The 22,605-nt window shown below is 46.4% G+C and overlaps 2 protein-coding genes across 7 annotated transcripts in view; one reads left to right on the top strand and one right to left on the bottom strand.

The window, feature by feature from the left end:
• The window catches only part of SULF2 (sulfatase 2), a 92,739-nt gene extending 84,021 nt beyond the window's left edge, over nt 1-8,718 (top strand). The window contains exons 11-20 of the mRNA XM_046678616.1: nt 1,380-1,608; nt 1,729-1,825; nt 2,352-2,446; nt 3,360-3,419; nt 3,911-4,080; nt 4,324-4,466; nt 5,579-5,702; nt 6,443-6,476; nt 6,720-6,773; nt 7,767-8,718. Of these exons, the coding sequence (XP_046534572.1) occupies nt 1,380-1,608; nt 1,729-1,825; nt 2,352-2,446; nt 3,360-3,419; nt 3,911-4,080; nt 4,324-4,466; nt 5,579-5,702; nt 6,443-6,476; nt 6,720-6,773; nt 7,767-7,797 (1,037 nt within the window). The 3' untranslated portion in view covers nt 7,798-8,718. The remainder of the gene's footprint in view (nt 1-1,379; nt 1,609-1,728; nt 1,826-2,351; nt 2,447-3,359; nt 3,420-3,910; nt 4,081-4,323; nt 4,467-5,578; nt 5,703-6,442; nt 6,477-6,719; nt 6,774-7,766) is intronic.
• Nucleotides 8,719-9,252: 534 nt separating this feature from the next.
• NCOA3 (nuclear receptor coactivator 3) overlaps nt 9,253-22,605 on the bottom strand; it is a 123,660-nt gene continuing 110,307 nt past the window's right edge. For 4 of the 6 annotated variants that reach the window (XM_046678609.1, XM_046678613.1, XM_046678612.1 and 1 more), the window contains 6 exons: nt 17,333-17,626; nt 16,106-16,210; nt 14,551-14,773; nt 13,537-13,711; nt 13,041-13,182; nt 9,253-12,731 (listed from right to left, as the gene is read on the bottom strand). In XM_046678609.1, the coding sequence (XP_046534565.1) occupies nt 12,720-12,731; nt 13,041-13,182; nt 13,537-13,711; nt 14,551-14,773; nt 16,106-16,210; nt 17,333-17,626 (951 nt within the window). In that variant the 3' untranslated portion in view covers nt 9,253-12,719. The remainder of the gene's footprint in view (nt 12,732-13,040; nt 13,183-13,536; nt 13,712-14,550; nt 14,774-16,105; nt 16,211-17,332; nt 17,627-22,605) is intronic. The other 2 variants (XM_046678614.1, XM_046678615.1) reach the window with 1 other exon arrangement.

Here is a 22,605-nt window from a genome sequence, read left to right as displayed (position 1 = left end):
TCCCTGCTGGGGAAATCCACCCCGAGAAGCTGAGAGGCCTCCCCAAGCCTCTCCCGGTTCCATCCAGAAGAACGTCCCGAAGAATGTTTCTGTCCTTCGTTTTGTTAATCACACTGGTGAGTCGCATCATTTGGTCCATCACGTTGACTGATTTGCGGATGGCGAACCATCCGTGCATCCCTGGAATAAATCCCACTTGATCATGGCGTCTGATCCTCTCGGTGTGCTGCTGAATTCAGTTTGCTAATATTCTGGTGAGGATTTTTGCATTCTATGTTCATCAGGGATATTAGTAATTTTCTTTTCTTGCGGCATTGTTGCCTGGTTTGGAATCAGAGTAATCCTGGCCTCAAAAAATGAGTTCAGAAGTGTTCCCTGCTATTCTGTTTTTTGGACGAGTTTGAGGATTGGTATTAATTCTTCTTTAAATATTTGGTAGAATTCACCAGGGAAGCCATCTGGTCCTGGACTTTTGTTTATTGGGAGGTTTCTGATTACTGCTTCAATCTCCTTACTTAATGTTTTTATATCTACTTTACTTGATTTCCTGTTTTTATTGAGGTGGAGTTCACAGAACATAAAATTTACCATTTTAAAGTATACAATTCAGAAGCACTTCATGCATTCACAGTGTAGTGCAACCACCACCTCTGTGTGGCCCTAAAACGCTTCATCAGCCCACAAGGAAACCCATCACCTTCTCCCCATCCCACAGCAACCAGTGATTTGCTTTCTGTCTTTACCTATTCCAGAAATTTCATACAAACAGAATCAGACAATATGTGACCTTCTGTGTCTGGCTTTTTTCCTTTCTCCCTAAAGCCCCAGTACATAGTTGTATATCCTAGTTGTAGGTCATTCTAGTTCTTCTCTGTGGGATGCCAACACAGCATGGCTTGATGAGTGGTGTGTAGGTCTGCGCCCAGGATCTGAACTGGCGAACCCCTGGCCCGCCAAAGCAGAGTGTGCCAACTTAACCACTCAGCCATGGGGCCGGCCCACGTCTGGCTTCTTCCGTGTTGCAGTGTTTCTGACGGTCATCTGCGTGGCGGCGTGTGTTATTGCTGCATTCCTCAGTGGCGGATGTTCCACCACACAGATGTGCGTTGGTTTATCCGCACGTAGCTCTTGAGCTTATCTCAGGCCAATTCCTTCTTAGGTCTAAGACTTCAGTGTCCCCAGCTGATTCACCTTGAGGTCTTCCCAGTGGGTGCAGGTCCTGCTTCCTGGGGGGTAGGTTTCATGAGCCCTCAAGTCTCAGGCCACACTGAGCCTCTTGCTTGGGAGCACGACCTTGTCCGGATGGAGACTCTGCTGCCCAGGGAGCCGGGCCAGCCTTCCCAGCCCTCCTAACCCAGCCACCCCTCTGACGCCCACAGAGTACAAGGCCAGCTATGCCCGCAACCGCTCCGTCCGCTCTGTGGCCATCGAGGTGGACGGCAAGGTGCACCACATAGGCCTGGATGACACGTCCCAGCCCCGCAACCTTACCAAACGGCACTGGCCAGGGGCTCCTGAGGACCAAGATGACAAAGACGGCGGGGACTTCAGTGGCACTGGGGGCCTTCCAGACTCCTCAGCCCCCAACCCCATTAAAGTCACACATCGGTGAGAGTCCAGGTGGGGGTTAGGGGTAAAGGGGGCAGGCTTGGCCTCGGCAGGGCCACCCACCCCTCTCAGGCCCCCCTCATCCCGTCAGGGCCACACATGATCCCTTCTCCCACGCAGATGCTACATCCTGGAGAACGACACAGTCCAGTGTGACCTGGACCTGTACAAGTCCCTGCAGGCCTGGAAGGACCACAAGCTGCACATCGACCACGAGGTGACGGAGTCTGGGCTGGGGCAGTTTCTCGCCACCACGAGCTCGGTGGGCCCCCAGCCACCCTGGGAGGGCAGTGAGGCCAGGCCCAGGGGAGAGAGGCCCACACAGTCCTGACCCCGGGGACGGGAGCATCCATCCTAGCATCATTCAGAAGCTTCCGCACAGCGGGCTGCGGAGGAAGGACGGCGCGGTCACGTCCTACCCTTTCTGATTTACGGGATGTTCACACCACATCTGGTCCTCTCAACGAGCCTCGGGGGTGACACTGAAGTCCTCAGTGGGCTCAGCTGGTTCTCGGGCAGGACAGGGCCAGAGAAGGCCTCCCAGTCCCTTCGCTGGAGCCTGGTTATGTCAGCAGATGGCCCTGGAGCCCCGGGGCCCCCACAGGTGTGGGAGCAGCCCTGGGCCCGGGGACGCAGGCTTGCTGCTGAGCACAGACAGGGCAGGGCCAGGGATACCACTGCCCAGCTGTCGCACCCAGCGCCCTCCAGGGTTTCATGGTCTCCTCTCCTGCTCCCTCCCTCAGATCGAAACCCTGCAGAACAAAATTAAGAACCTGAGGGAAGTCCGAGGTCACCTGAAGAAAAAGCGGCCAGAAGAATGTGACTGTCACAAAATCAGGTGAGCGGGCAGCAAAGGGACCCCAGGAAGGCCCCTGGGGCTCCTGCAGGACTAACCCTGGGACACAGCATCCATGATTCCTTTCATTATCTTTATATCCCTGTCCCCTCCCTCAGGGTAAAAATATATCACTAACAGTTCCCACCCCCCTTGTCAGCTCTGGGCACCCAGCCCCGGCCCGCAGGGGGGGCCGGCCACACGCCCAGATCCCCGCCCTGGCAGCAGCAGGCTCTGCACACGTGGGGCTGTTCCCAGCGGGGGAAGTGCGTCTACTGACTGCCCTCTCAGGACTGTGGCCCGAGGCCCAGGGATCAGCTCAGGGGACCCTGGCCCCGGGTCTGAACTCCAGAGCAGCCCCATCCTCTACAACTGCTGTGCTGATGCAGGTGGACGTGGCCGTGCTGTCCAGTGTGGGCGCCACCACGTGTGGCTGGGGAGCACGGAAATGGGGCCAATGTAACTGAGGAACTGGATCTGTACTTTTAATTTAAATGGAAACAGCCACAGATGGCCCATGGCTACTGTCCCGGACAACGCAGCTGTGGGGTCCCTGCTGGCTTGCCAGGAAGGGCTTGCACAATGTGGCTTCTGCCAGGGCTGGCCCTGACCAGGCACAAGGTGGGTGAGGGTCTGGGGACAACCAACCTGGAGATGCTGAGGCGGAGGCCCCGTGGAGCCTGGCTTCCAGGGTGGGCGATCTTCCATCTCCCTGACATTCTCAGTCTGGCCTGAGGCCTTCAGCCAGGGGCCCCAGCTCATGCTTGTACAGAGGAGCCAGCCAGGCCGGCCCAGGCGACAGCACCCTGTGAGCACTGCCCCAGAAGGAGGGATGGGCCCCCAGGAAGCTGCAGTCTGCACCCACCCACGAGTTGCCCAGTGGCATGCCTGAGGCCGGGGCGGGGGTCTCTTACAGCTACCACAGCCAGCACAAAGGCCGCCTCCAGCACAAGGGCTCCAGTCCTCATCCTTTCAGGTAAGGGCAGCATCGGCCCTGGGAGGAGGCTGCCCTCCCGTAAGCCACAAGAGACAAGGAGGACAAAGGAGTCCTGGTCTTTCCCTGGGCAGTTGGCCTCCTTGAAGGCCTGACCCCCAGATCAACACCAAGCGGGCTCCTGGCACCCCCCAAGGCTGGACGGGGTTACTGCTACCCCACCAAGTAGGGCAAGACACAGGCCCCAGGGCAGGGGTGTGAGCAGGAGTCCGCAGCCTCCTGCTTCTCTCGCCTCTGTGCGGCCCAGGGACTGAAGTCAACCACAGGAGACAGGAGACTGGGTCTGGTCCCAGCCTGCCTGAGGCCAGCACTGGGACTTGGGCAAACAAAGGTCCTCCCCTTTGGGACCCTCTATGTCCATGCCCTCAGCCCCCTGGGCAGGAAGAGCAGAAGTTCAGGGCCATGGATCCCCAGGAGGCTGCAGGGTGGGGGCCTGAGGGAGGTGTGAGGGGTGTGGCCCTCTGTGCCCCTAGGAAGGGTCTGCAGGAGAAGGACAAGGTGTGGCTGTTGAGGGAGCAGAAACGCAAGAAGAAACTTCGCAAGCTGCTCAAACGGCTGCAGAACAACGACACGTGCAGCATGCCGGGCCTCACATGCTTCACCCACGACAACCAGCACTGGCAGACGGCGCCTCTCTGGACACGTGAGCGAGCCTGGGGCAGGCCCGGGGCAGGGGGCCAGGAGGGGCCTCTCAGGGGCTCACAGTGACCCACTTTGCCCCCAGCTCATACCTCCTTGCCAGGTCCTGCCAGTCTTTCAGGAACCGGTTCCCTGACAACATCAGGGGCAGGAACTGAAGGGGGTCATCCCAGGTGGGCACTCGTTTGGGCGAACTGAGTTTCTTCCTGCGGGCACACTCCAGGCATGCTCTCTCTTCCCTCGGCAGTGGGGCCCTTCTGTGCCTGCACCAGCGCCAACAACAACACGTACTGGTGCATGAGGACAATCAACGAGACCCACAATTTCCTCTTCTGTGAATTTGCAACCGGCTTCCTGGAGTACTTTGATCTCAACACAGACCCGTACCAGGTACAGACAACACGGCTGGAGAAATGGGGGCGTACGGTACAGGGTGCGGCCAGTTAGCCCTCCTGGGGAGGCGGTTTATTTTCCAAGTCCCACTGAGTCCTTAAGACAGTAGAAGTGAGTTCTGAAGCTACCGAGAACTTGGGAACTCGAGGTGCAAGCAGAGCTTCTCTGCCTCCATCTTCCTGCATGCGTAATCTAGGCCGTGGACAGCTTCTCCCCTAACTCAGGCACCTCAAGGTCAAAGCAGGCTTTGTGGGAAGGTGTGCAGGCTCCTAGACCCCCAGAGCTTCAGGGGTCCTTAGGGTCAGGCCTGCACACGCCGGGGCCCACCGGAACCACGCAGATAACGGGACAGTAGCTAACGTTCAGGCACTCACTGCATGCTTCCGTGTATTAAATCATATGAACACATACGTGACCGAAGTGGCCCAGAACATGTAAGACAAAAGGAGCCACAGAGCCTCTGGTGAGCGGGACGTGAGTGTACTGTGCTTCGGCACTAGAGCTGCTCAGGAGTGCAGGCTTGGTATCGTCCAGTCTTCAATGTTTCAAGAAAAGCCTGAAATCAGTTTTTCGCATGAAATCTCATTTTTGAAGGCCAGCAACTCCATTGTCTTGTTTTGTTTTCATTACCATATAGGCTGCCAGTCTTTCTCCTTAGGTAGGTCATCCCCAGATTTTACCAAAGGAGGCAGCAGAGCGCGTAGGCCAGTGGGTCACCGGTAGCTCCCAGACTGGGCAAGCACCCACATCACCTACCCATCCCTTCACCAAATGGCCGCTTTCCAGCCAAAAGGCACTGAGAGGCCGCGGATGGAGGCTGCCTAAAAACACAGGCTTGGAAGGGCTTCTTTCCAAGCGTGGAAACCTCCTGTCCTGTGGCCCCAGGAGTCCAGTGTTAGGTACATGGTGTGGTTCTTATTCTCCTGAGCTTTCCTTCTCATGAGGAGAGCGCCTGGTGGGGCTAGAGGGAAGAGGCAGGCCTGAGTGTTCCAAACTCTAGCTCTCGCAGAAGGGGAGGTCAGCATCCCACAGCTCCTGTGACGCCCGGCCAGCCTGAACTAAGGCCCCCGGTCTTATCACCTTGGTGATAACCTGCCTTTTCCAACTAGCTGATGAACGCCGTGAATACACTGGACAGGGACGTCCTCAATCAGCTACACGTACAGCTCATGGAGCTGAGGAGTTGCAAGGGTTACAAGCAGTGCAACCCCCGGACTCGAAACATGGACCTGGGTGAGTAGGCACCCCAACGCGGGGACTGGAGAGCAGGGTTCCCACAGGAAGGATTTGGGAGGTCAGGTCTAGTCCCAGGAGGGAACCTGGAATCACCAGGCATTGGTGAATTCTCACTAGTGGCTGAAATACCCGCTTCCCAACATCCACCAACCGAGTGCTATTTTTATGGTCCTAAGTGCCATCACTTACTAGTCACTGTACCAGTCACTGTGCTGAGGGTTTTATGTGCATTAACTGATGATCCTTAGGATAACCCTTCGAGGCGAATCTGCTTGTCCTCGGTTCACGGATGAGTAAAGTGACCGGGTCGGCTGAGTACATAGCCTACTCACTTGGTCAAACTGCCATATCCTCTAAGAAACTTGCCAGGAGCCAAGACGTGGGCCCTCCCCCCGCCCCACCCCTCAGGGCCTTTGGCTGTCTGTCCTCTGCAGCATAGGTGCCCAGGCCCATGTCTGCCTCTTCCCTATGACCGAGGTCAGTGTTGAATGAATGCCTCAGGGTCCTCAAACTGACATGGTGACACTAGCGCGTAGGTGATCTCCAAGGCTACCTGGGAGCCCACCTCACAATTCACTCCACTCCGTCTGCCTAGGGAACACTATCGACACCATGGGTTTGTGACAAAAAGCCTCAGGTGTTTAAAAACAGAAAAAGAGGCAATTATAAAGTTGGTCATTGCTTGTGCCATTTTTACCCTAAATTATGTGTGTTCTGTTCATTTCTCTCTCATTTAGGACTTAAAGATGGAGGAAGCTATGAACAATACAGGTATTCAGTTTTGTTTTTAAAGCGTGAGCACGACCCCGTGTCTTGGCCCATCCTCTCGTCTAGCCTCTGTGAGGGTGCCCAGGTTCGGTTAGACACTGCCCGCTTTCTGCCCGGCCAGGGGCCTGGACCACCCACCAGTGAGAGGCGTCACCCAAGGGGCCTTCTTTGTAGAGTTCTTTGGGGGTGCCTTTCTCTCTTGGTGATGGTTAACACTCGTTCTCCTTTTGACACCTGACAACTTAGGCAGTTTCACCGTCGAAAGTGGCCAGAAATGAAGAGACCTTCTTCCAAATCACTGTGAGTTGAGTTGAGCCAGTTTACAAAGACAGATCTGGTCTGACGTGCTCTGCTTTGCCAAGGCTACTCTGTGTGCATGCCATTTGTTATCAGTCTCATTTCCCATAATGAGAGGGGAAGCAGTAACTAAGTTCTTCCTGAAAATAACGTACTGGGATACATTTCACGTTTTAGATTAATTCCTTGTCTAATGCACTGTTGTTCTCTATATAATAATCTGTGCTTGGTAAACTCAAGGTACTCCTCAGAGGTTGAGAAGCATTTAAATATTCTACTTGCCAACCATCTTGAAGGCTGTGGCTGCGGAAGTGCTGCCTGGTCCATAATGTCAGCAGCGGGGGGCCTCATTAAGTGGTTTCCAGTGTCCATGCTAACTAAACTCACTCTCTAGTGCCAACAGAGGTGGGCAGGGAGCTAAGACGACTGTGGCAACCTGGAAAGGTCACCTCTAGTCTAAAGGGAACAGCATGAATGGGATGCACTGTGAATCCTTTAATTCATGGGGAAAAATCCTAAAACGCAGGTGTGCGTGACAATTTTTTGTTAACACTGAACTAAACTAATCTGACATTAAGTTACCAGGCAGGCAAGCAAAGCCACTTAGTGAGCTGCCATTAGCAACCTCTGGTCTACTCCCTTCTGTCTTTCCATGTATATAATGTATGTGGCTTTAACAGGACAACAGTAACGGGCCAGCTAAGCCTTTCTCTAGTGCTCCCAGAATTAAAGCACATAATCTGGACATCTCACGTTCTCCTTAGCCACTACTCTATCCAGATCTTTAAATGCATCTTTGCCAGCTGCTGAGTGTGTAAGCCAGCAACTGAAAAGCTAGACGAGTAGGTGGCAGCAGGCCCTTTCTGAGGGAGCTAGAAATACTCCTTCTCAGCAGCCACATGCTTGAAGCAAAGCCTACTGAGCTGCAGGAGTGACTGAGAAATCCATAAGCAGCATGATAACCAGACACTAAGAGGAGTCTGCTTTGTTCTACAGGGGCCAACTGTGGGAAGGCTGGGAAGGTTAAGCAGTGCAAGACGGACCTCCAAAAACAGAGGCATCATCTGCCTGTACAGACAACGAGAAACCATGTATGATTTCAAGGCCAAGAGGCCTGAGAAACGCAGAACCAGCCTTCGGTCAACATGGCAGATTCCAGAAGAGACCCGTCAGAGTCGTGCTACTTCAGGATGCCCACTTTTGCCCCTGCTTTTGCTTTGGATTATACCTCACCAGCTGCACAAAATGCATTTTCCCATCAAACAGTCGCCACTAACCCCCTCTGAGAGGCTCATGAGGGAAAAAGAACAGAAAGAGAGATTTTCTTGGAAATTTCCCCCAAGGGTGAAAGTCACTGGAATTTTTTTTAAATCACAGGGGAAGAACAACTCTGTTTTAAATCCTCTTATTCTTTTGGTTCATCACAAAGAAGGAACTAAGCAGGACAGAGGCAACTTACTTGCAGATGCTGGAAATGGTGCTCCGAGTTCGACAATGAGTCAATAGCACAAAAGAAGTGACGTTTATCCAGCCCTATAGCCCTGGCTGCCTCTGAAGAAACTGCCTTCACTGTACATATGTGACTGACTGTTTCCATGTAACCAGCGTGTGAACTTTTAGGGGAATCTGACTAATAAGAAAACCCAATTTTCAAGAGTGGTGGTGTCAATAAACGCTCTGTGGCCAGTGCGAAAGAAAACTCCTTGCAGTTGTGGACATTTCTGTTCCTGACCAGATACCCTTTCTCCCAGTATTCCTTTGTTGTTTGTCCCAGAACTGATGTTTTTTAAAGTACTGAAGTTGATGTACATCCCAAGTTTTAACGCAATTGTATTTGTAAAGAAATTTTGTAGTCTAAGTATTGTCATACAGTGTCCAAAACCCCAGCCAATGACCAGCAGTTGGTATGAGGTAACCTTTGACATTTTGTAAAAGGCCATTCTTGGGAGTTTTTTGGTGTGTTTGGTTTTCTTAAAAAAAGCATTCGAGATACTACCAGTCAACACCTTTGCGGGAGGAGACGCCTTGGGTTTAGAGGGATTTTTGAAGGGGAACAGATGGTTATAAATCAATACCTAAAATTTACCACACTTCAGGGACCCCACAGGTAAGTCTCACATTACACCAGCCTTAGGGCCTCACTTTCCCAAAGTAATAATCAACTGCAGAGCAGTTCACTTTAGCCGGTCCTTCTTTGTGTACCAAGTAGTCTAGCGTGGTAAAGGCAGCTGTCAGAACGCTAGGATGGAGAAGCAGGAGGAACCTCGGCCATCACCTAGCCCTACCCATTTCTCATTTAACACGTGATGGAGACAATCCCTAAGCACTCACCTTTTATAAGAACAGCTCCATGCTTTTCAAGATTTCTTTTAACCTCACAGAAACTATCGTTATTTGAAATAGGATTCCATAACGTTCTCTTTAACCCTTAATCAAATATTTTTTTAAAGACAGAGAAAAAGCAAGCTCTCTTAGACTTCAATTTTAAATAGAAACCTTTATTTACAATGACATCCAAAATGATGAGCAAAGCACTCAAAGCTTACCACCCAACCATCTCATAAGTTATCCCATGTAGTTGGATTCTATGCAGTGTAAAGAATGATTTATATTTTTTAAAAGCAACATTTAATGTAAACTTGATTGAAACTGAATTCATTCTCAATACTATAAGTCACTTCCTGAGAATTTAAATATTGCTCTCAGAATGACACTTCCATCTTCTTCAGAATTCCACATATTGGAGAGAGAAGGAAAGAAGAGAACACCCTGCTCGTTCCGACACGGTGTGCCCCGGAGCTGGCCACAGCTCCTGCTCCTCTGCAGCAGGGGGAATTTCATCTATCCTAGAGTTTTACCCCTATCAATTTCTGACTTGTGAACAAAACTCATGGCTTCTGCAAATAAAAAAGGACCTGGACAGGCATGTGGGTAACTGGCAGTCCATTCTGTCTCTGCTTTCCAGCTGCATGTGTCTCTGGATCAAAGAACTTCTAGGACAGAAAGCCAATTATGTTCTGTAGCACCTACCCCGGTACACCCCCAACTCGCCCCTCGATAGTAAATAGCGATCCCTAAGCAGTCCTGTTGATTAATATGTACACCTTTCCCTCAGGACACACGATTCGGAAAGTGGCATCATAATATGAACATTAACCACAGCTTCTATTTGCTTTTTAAAGGAAGAAACATGTATCTCCTTTATATCACTTTGATTTCTATAAAATATATATATTTATATATCTTTGGATTCAGCAAAAAAGTAGGTCTGGAAATATCTCACATTCTAAAAGCAAATGAGAAGATTACTTATGTTGTTCACCCAAAAGATACTAAGGTTTAAAAAAGTGGTGGTGGGGTGGCGGTGGTGAGGAGAGGTAGGCAGCAGGAGTACAAAGAGAATTATCCAAAAAAGATAAAGCGACAATAAAGGTAAAAACAACAAATTGTCTCAAAGGCTGCATCTATTAAAAGAAAATCAAAATCTTAAGTTTGCACCAATAAAATGACCAAGTAGAAAATATAAAAACTTATAATAAACTTCATTTTTTTCCCATATAAAAAGGAGGTGCTGCCTTCCAGTTAGCCTGGAGTTAGGACTGAGGGAAAGAATCACAAAACTTTATTTTTTTTATTTTTAAAACTCAAGAAAGGCAAGAGCACCGTTCTGTCTCCCCACACACACGTGACCTAAACCAGAGCGGTTCAGGCATGCTGACACAGCTGTGTCCACAGACAGAGACTTGTCACCTGCGCCTCTGTCCCAGACAGGAGGAGATGTCCCCTGAAAAGCACAGGCCACCATGCTGGAAGCTGATGGATTTACAATCTTACATCTATTTTTAACCACACTGGCGCGGGGGGGGGTCAACCTCAAATCTGCTCTAGTGGTGGCTCTGGAAATACAGGTTTCACTTATTCATAGGAAAGTCAAAGAAGTTAAATTATCTTACCTTGAGAGACACCTAGAAAGACTGGCTAAATGCGTGAAATTAAAACTGGCTCTCAGTTATTGCTAGGAAATGACACCAAGGCTAGCAGACACATTTGAAATACACAAATATTCCAAAAAACCCATTTTCATTCAACTGTTTGAACTTAATAAAGTAAACCAGATAAAGGGAATTAAACTTGATTTTTTTTTCCCTAATCCCACTGACTAGAACAAGTGTCAGGGAGTGGCAATGGCAGAACGGGGTGGGGGCAGAAGAGGGAGGGAGCACCGAGGCGCTCAGTCAGACTGCAGCTCTGAATCCCAGACACTGGCTGCTCTGGAGACTGAGCGCCTAAGAAATAGTCATGGCACCATCCTAATTCTCAGGGACGGCGAACACATCACATTAGTAGAATGACGACACAGCAGAGCAGACAACAGAAACCACACATCAAGGGTTCTCCTCCCGAGATCTCAATGTGGGCTTCAGGTCCTAGCAACCAAAACCTCAGAGCACTCCTAAAATGCATGAAAAGACGACGAATTCAATTTAAAAAAATACCATGAATAGCGATTAATTTATGGACTGCTTAAAATCCAAGATTCTTTTTTAATCAAATTGCTTGATCTTAAATTCTTGATATCTTTTTTCAAAAACTTTATTTCCTCATATCTATTCTTTCCCCTAAAATCAACAAAGTGCTTAGTTCTGGTAAAGGAATTTAAAAAAAATTTTTTAAATGCCTACATCTAGACAAATGATCTCTCTAAAAAGCATTTCGATTAAGAGGTTGAAAAGAGCAGGCATCTAAGGCGGGGGAGGAGCTGAGGACTGCTGTCCCCTCCCCCAGGCCACATAATTCAGGAGGTGTCTCTTCTGTTTGCAACCTCACCACGCTGAGCTTACTGAAATCAACAATGTTAAATATTTAGCTTCACAAACTCTGTAAAAATGAGTTGTTGTGACCTACAAAAAAGGTATATACATATTTTACATAATATCTTAAAGGTCATATTTACAAAAGAAAAATCTATTCACAGAAACACTGCGAAATTCTGATTCAGAATGCAGTACCTGGCCTTGGGTTTTCTGCAGTTTATTTTCAAAAAGCATTATTGCTCTACCATATAGGCAAAGGGTGACATCAGTACTTTCAACAACAACTACAACAAAAATCATAGTTCTTGTCCAACAGATTAGACAAAAACCAGGAATGTAGTTCACCATTCCGCAAGACCTCAAGAATATTGCATTTATCCATTACTTTTTAAATAAAGTGCACTCAGCTGCACATTAGCATGTAAAAAATTGCTACTGCTGCAGTTAAATACTGTCATCTCATTTTCCCTTCTGCAAAGCCGTTTGACATCAAGGACGATTCCTGGAGGTGAAGTATTATAGGACATTAGGAGCAGATGACAATTCTAGTTAGGAAAAGGCCTAGGACAACCGAGAACAGGGCTGGAGCAACTCAACACTAGCATTAAAGAACGAGAACTCGGAAATGCCAGCTCCACGGGGCAGAGGGTTAACGTACAGAACTACTTGGTAGTGACAAAAAACATGTGAAAGCTGGGGCAATGTTCTTCATCCAATGCTGCAACTAGAGAAACCAGGCATTGTAATTGCTGCTGATTTCTCCAATGTTCTCTGGCCCACCTACATTTATTTGAAAGACTTTGGATAGTCAGGAAGAGGGAAGTGACATAGGAGTATTGTGATCAGTAACACTCCATACCTCCAGAATCACATCCCTAACAGGGAGAATGCCAAAAATATTTCTGTTTTGAACACCATGATACAGAGAAGAAGGGGAAAAAAAACAGGTAGATATCACGCTTCAGCTTAAAATCCAGTCCTGCTCAAATGACGTCACTTGGAATACCCTTGATGGAGATCAAAGCTGGTCCTTTCTTCAAAGCTGGGTGCCTAGAACAATGATCCTTTACCCCTGATAATCCTAGTGCAGTGTCATTTGTACAGTGATTTCCTTAGAGGTCTTGGTGTAGAGATGTCAGCAGTATTTCTGTTAGCAACCAGAAGAAACATGAGTAAAACATACACTCAGCACAACAAAAAAGACCCCTTGTGTCTATACTGATGACTTACAACATAGCTCTAGCCAGCTGAGTCAGATTCCTTAGATCCCAGATTACCAAAAGTATCTAATGGCCCTACGCCTTCAAACCAAAAGTTTTTTCAATGACTATTCCTTTACGTTACACATTCAAGTTAAAAATCTACCTGAGACCTTTTAGATTAACAGTTGAGGCTTTGGTTCTCTCCAGGGAACAGGAATAACTTTTTGAGAAAGGTAAAGAATAGACCCCTGTACCTGATCTGGGCCCATGGGCATGCCCGACATAGGCATGGAGTTCATGTTCATTTGTCCCATGGGACCACTGCTGCCATTCATGTGCACCATACTATACGCTGCAGGATTCCCCTGGTGGGCAAACTGCTGCTGAGAAAAGGAGCTGTAAAGAAAGTGTGAAATTACCTCCTAGGTCATTTTAGTAACACAGGAAATGCACACAGAGATGATCACAATTTTGTCAAATGTCACTGTACTTAAGCAGAGAACAACCTGACAGAGAAAACCCCCTGACAGCCCGCCGTCTACTTTCACAGCTGTCTGCACTCAATACCTCACGGATACGTGCACGGTAGGAAGGATTCTCAAAATGCAGGAGCCAAATAACATTTTCTAATATGAACCCCAGACTTTTTGATCTCTCCATCCAAACAGGCTTGACTGACAAATGCAGAGAGTAACTTTCTGAACTTCTGGCACTAGAATGTGAATGACTTTGAAAGTCCCTGCTCTTTACCTGTTCCTGGCCAGGTTTCCTGATGGCCAGCCCTTCATTTCTGAGGACTGATACATGGGTGCAGTCTGAGGGTGCTGCATCATGGGATTCTGGGAGGCACCCATTCTTGATGATATCATTGCATTGGGAGGACTAGACACTCGACCAAAGGCTGGATCTGATTGTTGTCCCATCCCTTTAAAAAAGAAATAAGAAGAAGAAAAAGAAAAAAATCACAATGCTCAAATGCTAACTCCTTAGAATATCAGCTTTCTGAAAGTGATTTTCTGTTCTTTTTTAAAAGCAGGGCAAGGTGATGTGTATGAGATATAAAGTGCTACAAGATGCTGCCTGCCAGTTATTCGTGCTTCTCGCCAACATGACGACTAGAGGAACAAGCTTCCTACAGAAAAGCACACTGTCTAGATCGCTTAACAGTGGTCGCTTCAATGAGCTTTCTGTATAAAAGGGACTCCATGTCACCCTACTCACATCACTCCCTCTTTTGAGGGCAGAAGAGCTACTGTCCCTGGCTGACAGGGACACATCCTAAAATATAATCTCCCCAAGATACCTCCACCTCCACCCCGACCCCGTTCCTGAACCTCTCAAAGGCGGACCTGAAGAGGGACATGCACTACCGTAATTAATAGTATGTCCTAGTCACCAAGAAAAAGAACTCAAAAGCCTGCACAGTGCATTCCTCCCACTGACGTGACCAAGCACTCAGGGACTGTCGAGTTCTGCTGGGACATATGTGGTGGAGGCGGGGAGCCTGTGAGTCCTTCTCTCAAATTAAGATGTGGGGAGCTGAAAAGACATGACCTGAAAAAAATATTCAACTATGACGGCACATCTACCTCAATTACAATTAACCTGCACACTGCAGGAGACACTTTTAATTAATTTCATTTTTCTTGTGAAATAACAAGAGGGAGTAAACAGTGTTTTTGCTTTCGACATGCAACAGAGCTAGTGAGGCCTGCATCCTTAGTAATGTTACTTTGGGGAACACATTTCCACTGTCAAGTTTACCATAATTGGGTGGATATGGAAACTGCTGGGGGGGAGCCTGTGGCATCACAGGCCCTGCCAGGACCCCGTCCATGCTGGGGGAAGCAGTCACGTTGGGGGGCGGGCTGAAGGCCTGGGTTTGCTGCTGCTGCTGCATCATCAGGGCCACCCTCTGCTGTCGGAAGTGATGACTCAGGAGCTCCCTGCTGCGCTGCGTGACCATCTGGGCGTTGAGAAAACCCTGCTAACACCCAAGAAAGAACGCAATTATGCAGATATAGCAAGAACCAGCCAATTTCATACATACAGCACCCCACAATACATTAGGTATCAGAGAGAAAAATCACCCAAAGCTTTCTTTATAAAAAAGGAAAAATGAACAATTCTCATTATGGTAATGGCTTTCTGGCTATTTGAGGGCGGGGTGAAGAGATGCAGACCAGGGACCTGAAAGTAATTTAGGGCTAGGAAATGAAAGCAGACAAGTTGTCAAGCTTCAGCATAGTTAGAAACATTCCTCAAAGCGACAAAACATTTAGGGGTAGAATTTGAGGACAAACTTTTCAGAAACTATGAAATAAAACTACAAGAAGAAAAAGAGCAGGGGGTGGAGGGGGGAAGGGGGGATTGAAACAAGAAGGAAACCAAAAAAAAAAAAAAAAGACGGAGTTATACTCAGATAAGCAGAAATCTACCCCAGAAGGTCTTGCAGTCTCTTAAAACCTTCCGCAAGAGGAGGTGGAGGGTAACGAGAAGTTTCTGGAGGTCAAGGAGGTGACCTGATCAAAGCACTGAACAAGGAAGCTGATTTGAACTCTACCAGCTGGGAGAGGTCATCTCCAAAAAGCAAACTTCTATCATCTTTTTGGAGGGCAGCCTAGCTTAGCTTATGCAAGATATCTGACTATCAAGAAAATGCAGGTATCGGTACTTCGAAGTAGGCTTAAAACTGTGAAAACTGGGCATTTCAGTGATACCTTTTTTAACAATAATTATGAACAATATTTCCAACCACAGTAAAGGATTTTCGTGTAGTCATCTGTCTCGTGCACATTAAGAAAATATCTTAACACATCTTCACCCTGGGCTGGAGGTAGAGAGAACTTGAATGTCATCCCTCCCACCTTGGAAAACAAGTTATCTCAGAGGTTATCACTGAGAGTAGGATTATGTATTATTTATTTTCCTCTTCATACTTCTTATAATTTCAAATTTTACCCAGTGAGCATGTGGTTTCATAATCCAAGAACAGAGAAATGTTTACAGATTTATTATTTTAAACTTCTAAAAAGTAAGTGAAAGCTGTTTTCACAACACAGCAAATGATCACAAAGGGAATTAATTTAAAAAACACGAATCAGTGGTTTTAATAAAAGGATGTCTCCTCCTGAGATTCTGCCTAGTTACCAACAAAAGGGAAGAAGGGAAGAGGAAGTGTGGTAGGACCATGGGATGGTTTCTTACACAAGAAACATGGAATTCCTTTCTTTGTTTACCAGTCGTTTACTGAGAAGCACCACGAGCCAGGCCCTGTGCTGAGCACTCGGCAGGGAGCGTGGAGACTTGCTCTTCTCACCTGGGAGTTCACCTGCGGCTGCATCAGAGGCCTCATCACTGCAGCACCGCCAGCAGGGGGGTTTTCCATTTTCATTTCAAGTGCCTGACGGCTCTGATTCAAGAACTGGGAAGAGACAAATTGGTTAGGATGCAAGTGGAGCATGTTAATGAGCCCAAAACAGCTTTCCAAATCCTCAGCACCAGCCAATAAGGTCATGAGGAAATCTCCAAACCCGTCAACCTGCTTAAATCACATCGAAGCTGAACAGATACACTTTCCCATTTCCAAACAGTTCATGCCCAACAGTCCTTGGCTAGCATATGACACTTTTCTATTTGGCATCAGGAGGAAAACTAAGTGCAATTTTGCAGCTTAAAGAATATCTTCAAAGGATTGGAGGAAATCAAAGGATTTCTAAAGTCCGATTTTCTCTGGGATTATTGAGGCCATTAGGGAAATAGCTTTAACTTGATCAGAGTAACACTGAATAAACTTGAAAAACCTATTCTGTTACCTTTTCCTAGGTAACTTTTAGTGGAAACAAATGGTAAAAAGTAAAATGATACCATGAACGCATTAACACAGCTTTCCTGAGTACCTAAGCTGACTATTAGGAATATTAACACACCAGAAGAGTCTCTGGCTTGCTGGATTCTAAACTCACTCACTCGTCCACTTATATGGTTCAATTCTGCCACATTTAATAACTCAGCACACCCAAGACACAATATAAATAATTATACTTTAGAAGATTTGTTGGGGATTAAGGAAACAATGAAAAAAAGAGAAGTCTTGTCTTAGAACATTAAGAGAGTTCAAGTTTAATAAAGCATCTAGAAAGCAGAGGTTCCATAAATAGAATGCTCAAATCAATAAGGTTTAAGTATTTGGTTATTAAGGACTTTCTAGAAAATAGAATTCATCTACCTCTAAGACTACAAAGTCAGCAAGAAACACTTTTCTCCTCTGTCCCAAGAGCAAGCCTCTCTGACCTTTACTTTTTAACCTGTACAACAGAATATCCTTTATAGAAAGGTATCCAATTCTAACAGGACCACTCCCTAACAAGGACCCACCTGTACAAACAAAATGTTACACAGAAGTGAAAACAAAAGGAATTTCTTCAGTTGACAAGGAATATGAAGCCAGTGGCAAAAGCTCTGAAGAACAGTCTGAAAATAAACTAAAGAGGAGGAAGCCAAGGGAAAGCCACTTCGGGCCAAGGCAAAGCATGCGGCTGGTTACCTGCTGGCCCTGCAGCCTCTGCTGCAGCTGCATTCTAAGTTGCTTGGGGGTGTTCGTCCGGGGTCTCATGATGTTGGCCCTTGGGTGCATTCCTTGGAGAGGAAAACTGCCCTGCTGGTTCATCTGATTCATCATAGAGTTAAAAGATGGTGACTGTCCCTGAAGATTAAAGCCCCCTTGCATTGGAGGCCCCTGTGCCGGGTACGTCTGCCCATATAATGCTGCCTTCTGATCCATCATCACTGCCGCTTCTTGACCTTGAAAAGCATCCTGTTTGGGCTCCAAAGCTTGTCCCTTAAAAACCAAACACATAAATGAACAGTGAAGTACATCTGGGAAAGTAACAGCTCTAAAAGTGAAAAACAAAGTCAATATACATGAACAGTGATGCTGCAGGATTTCAAAGGCAAAATCAAGTTTATTGTCTGGAGTTCCATGAGAACACAGACCATGCCCCATCTTTTCATAGCTGTGTCCTACTGCCTAGCACAAGGTCGCACACAGACACTCAAATATTTTCTGAACCAAATATCTACAATGTATTAAGTACCTGGAGAAACAGTATTTGCTCCAGACCAGATTTCTGTACCAACATGGACCTCTCAAGCCAAGTTATAAAATACATCAATTAAAATCACTGTGATCAACGAATTTTCATGTAATCTGTAGAAGAATGTTTTTGAAGGAGGCAAGAGGTGATTTTGGTAGAGACAGGTAAATCAAGAAAAGTCATATTCCCTGGAGTGTATTCACCAGTTGAAACAAAGCCTAAAGCTGGCCATCCATTACTACTGCACATGTCGGGGGCGGGGAGGAGCGGCATGGATGGACACCACATTCATTCAACAGGTATTTATTAAGTGCCTGCCACGTGCCAGTCATCACTTCTCCACATGCTAAGAATGTGGACAAAATAATGTCCAGCAGTGACAGAAAAAGGAGTAAAAATAAACATTCTGAAGGAAGGAAGAGCCTGCCATGATAAGACAAGAAGGGCGTGTCACGCACTGTGTCCACCTTTATCGTCTTATCCCCGGCACAGAAGGCCCAAGTGTGCAGTCAACGTCCTGGCCAAGCCTCGCCTTAAAGCACACTTCAGCCTGTTGTGACTGTGACACCACTCTTGATGTTCTCCCACCTTGCTGACCTCTCCTTGGAGGAGTGTTAAGAGTCATCAGGATTCAGTCCTAGGCCGCCTTCTTTTCTCTCGCTCAATTTCTACTTTGGTGTTCTCATCCACTAGTGACAACTGCCAGATTTCTGTCTCCAGTTCAACTGTCTCTGAATTCTAGTTTTGCTTATGCAAATATCTTAACATCTTTACCAGGATGTCTCAGGCATCTCAAAATTAACGTGCAGAAAAAGGAAGTCATGATCCATAATAGCCCCTCCCCCAGAAAACCCTGATTCTCCTCCAATCTTCCCCAAAGGCAATACGTGGCAACACCATTCTCCCAGAACTAAAAGCTAGCAACCTGCATTCTCCACGTTCTCCCTTTCCAAGTGTGCGTGTGCACACATGTGCACACATGGTCCACCAAGCCCGGTCAGTTTTTCTTCCATGACATATCGTGTATCCTTCCCTTCTTTCCATTCCATGGCCATGACCCTCCCAAGGCACTTCTTGGACTCTTGCAGTAACTGGCAACTGTGCCTCTACTTTGTCCCATCACACCAATGCTCTTCTCCAGACAGCAATAAGATACCTTTGTAGAAAGTAAATCACACCTTAAGTTAAACATGGCAGACTGACTGTGCGTGTTTACCTTCTTTCTCTTGCTAACCCTACCAAAATAACAGCAAAGAATTAAAAGTAGCAGTTATCCACAAAACAATGAGAATAAGGAAGGCAACAAGATTGAATATTTCAAAAGGTATCTGGAAGACAGAAAGTGAAGAGAGCAGTAACCAACTCTACAGAGCAGAGAAACTGAGACCTGTTTGCCTGCAGAGGGAAACACAAGAACTGAGCAATGAGAGACTCTACCGGGGCCGGCAGGGATCCAGCAGAGTGCTCACACGGCACTGGTAAGAGTCTGAGTACAGCAGAGGGGGGCAACTACCTCCCTGCCCTCAGCCTGCCCCCCCACTCCACAGAGCCAAGAGGCTGTACCTTCTACCTATTCCTGAGGGCCTCGGTTCAGGGACACCGAGCACAGCAGAGGGCAGGAAGAGGGCAGCGGCTGAAAAAGGGAAATCTTACTATATTCATAATTTCTGATAAAATTTTATATAATTTTATATCTTAATACTACGGGATCATCAACTTGCCTCCCCATCCAAGCTCCAAAATTGCAACCAGGTAATAAAAAAATGCCCAGGCAAAAAGCAGAGGACTCTTCTCTAGAAAAACTGTATTGAGGGGGGTGAGGGGACACGACTCTACATTGTTGCAATCTGGGAACTCCTGAAATAAAAAGGCCATCCCCACTCTCCCCCGCCCCATCACTGTCAGTGAAGACTGACCCTGCTTTTTCATACAGTGTTCTTAAATATACAAAGATAGTCGAGGATCACTAGATATTTGTTGATGAAAGCTTCCAACATGAAAGTAACTCGAACAGACAAAAAGTAACTTAAAGAAAAATAGAGAAGATAAGAAAACACAAAATCAATATAACACTCAACATATCAACAGACATCCCAGAAAGAAGGATCAGAAAAAGAGACAAAATTATTAAAGAAATGATAGAAGAAAATGCCCCCAAACCAAATGGGATATCTGTGCACCTAATATACTGCAGAATGAATGAAACAAGACCCATGCTAAGTTTCAGAGGGAAAAAGTTCCTGAATAATTCCAAAGAGAATGAAGGGGTCACACACAAAAGAACAGGAATCAGACTGGAATCGGAGTCAGTGGCAACACTGGACGCCAGAAAACTACGCAACAATTCTCTCGAAACTTTAAGAAGGAATTATCTTCAACCCAGAATTGAATACCGAGCCAGACATGGGAGGAGAATGGAATAGAGATATTTTCAGATACATAAGGACTTAAAATATTATATCTCATGCAGTAGGGAAGGAGACGTTAATAGAAATAGTGTTTCAGCAAAACAACAACGTAAACTAAGAAAGAAAACACCCTGGAAACACCCAGGAGACTGGCAGTGCAACAGAGGAGAAGAGGGACGATGACTAACTTGTGGACCTGCCTCACAAGGACAGAAGAACACAGAGACAGAGAACCGCAAGAGGGAGGGAAGGAACGGAGGGACTATGCAGCGGGTCTGAACATGGAGGAAAACACGAAGAGAGCCTTTAGAGCTCTGTCCGAGTGTCTGGGGAGAAGTAGCAGTTAAGTGTGTAGAAACCAAACCAAATAAAAAGAGAAGGCAATTAACTCAAAACAAACAAACCCAAAACAAAAACCTACACAAACTATACCTGGCTCAGAAATGAGGCAAAATAATCTGAGTACTGATCACCCATTTAACAACAAGAGATCTAACTATACTGGGTGTACAGAGAGAGCACGTGCCTGTGTGTATGTAGCGGGTATGGGTGTGAGTATGTGTACCGGAGGAAGGGGGATAAACACAGATCCACAATTTCTTATCTGAAATTCCAAAAATCCAAAAAAGCTCTAAAAACGCTAACAATTTTTCATTAGCACCAAATGTATGTAACAGCAAAACCTGACCTGAACTTACACGAAGAGATACATAATCTCCATGTACCCCACTGCGGGTGACTATTTATGCATTTTGCTGCGGAAGTCTTACCATGTTTGATCACAGGCGACTGCTCAAAACTCCACCCGAGGGACTGTAGAATATAGGGTATATATGCACCATTGTACCTTTCCAAAATCCAAAAACACCTGAATTCCAAAGAGTATCTGACCCCAAGGTGCTCAGATAAGGGACTATGAATGCATAGTCCACTGTCACATCAGGACATCAATAAGATACAGACTGAAGTTGATAAAGAAAGAGCTGCATAAGCATATTACTCAGAAATATTACCAAAACAAAGAATTGAGTTTCACTACCTCTGAGGGGAGCAAATAACTATGGTTCTTCAATAAGTGTATTTTCGTATCATTTTATTTTTAAGTTACAAACAGGTTACTATGCTAAAAGTAAAAATTAATTATAACAAAAAGGAAAGCAGCTCTCCTCACTACCCTGCTTAAAATCTTCCAGGGCTTCGCAATACAGCAGGAAAATTCCAGACTCCTTAAGAAGGCTTTGTGGAACCTAAACTCTACTTACCTCTCCATCATCATCTTGTACCAGTCCCTCTCTGCTCTTGCTGCCTTTCAGTCACTTACGAGAACTGCCAACTCCCAAACTCTTTCCTGTCTAAGGGCCTCTGAGTGAGCTGTGACTCTTCTGCAACATTCTTCCCCTAGCTTTCTGCATAGCTGGCTCTTTCTCATCCTTCAAGTGTCAGCATATACGACAACTCCCCAGAAAAAGTCTTCCTGACCGTTTCAGTAAGTCCCCAGTTATTCTTTATCTCATCATCCTGAATTGAAAACACAAACATTTCCAAACTCAAGGACAAAACTACCAATAAGCCCTGACTAAAAAGAAACTGTGAAAACTACTTTGCAACATATTAGACAAGTTAATAGTCATTCTTCAAATTGCAACTCAGACATGAGTCTTTTAGAGGAAACTTTTGACAGCCCACCCTAAGAAATGGTCCCTTTATGATGCAGTCTCACAGCATCATCACACACCTTTCCTCCTCAGCTCTCCTGCACCACGTCAAGAGTATCTGCTGGTCCCCTGCCTGATGTTTGCCATGCCCAGTGGGATGGGAGCTTTGGGAGCAGCAACTAACGTGTTGACTACTGCTACTCGGCCTCTAATAAAAGACTGATGGCATATAGAAGACGAATATTTGTTAAATGAAGGAATCAATAACTAAACATACATAAAGTACTGTTACAGATCGACGAAATAAAAACCCCATCAGGAAACTTAAAAAACACATCTAAATGGTCAAAGAACATAAAATATGTTCAATCTTGCAATCAACAAAATATAATTTAAAATAAGGATCTATGATGCCAATCAGGTTGGAAAAGATTTAAAAGAATAATGACACTCAGTATTTGCTTTATCACTTGCTCATTCACACTGTGTGTGTTCTTCTGTCCATGTGGGCCACAGCAGCACAGTGCTTGTGAGGTTGAGGAACTCAAATTTTCACCCTCCTCTGTGGAAAAGCAGCTCCATGATCTATCAGAAAAACAACCTGAAAATATGTAGCAAAACCTCTAAAATACACACTCCCTGGAGCCCAACCATCCTTTC

Source organism: Equus quagga, chromosome 12 (assembly GCF_021613505.1).
Source record: "Equus quagga isolate Etosha38 chromosome 12, UCLA_HA_Equagga_1.0, whole genome shotgun sequence".
In the NCBI taxonomy this organism is placed as follows: Eukaryota; Metazoa; Chordata; class Mammalia; order Perissodactyla; family Equidae; genus Equus; species Equus quagga.
The sequence above is the reverse complement of the archived record's forward strand: the minus strand, read 5'-3'. Positions and strand labels throughout refer to the sequence as shown.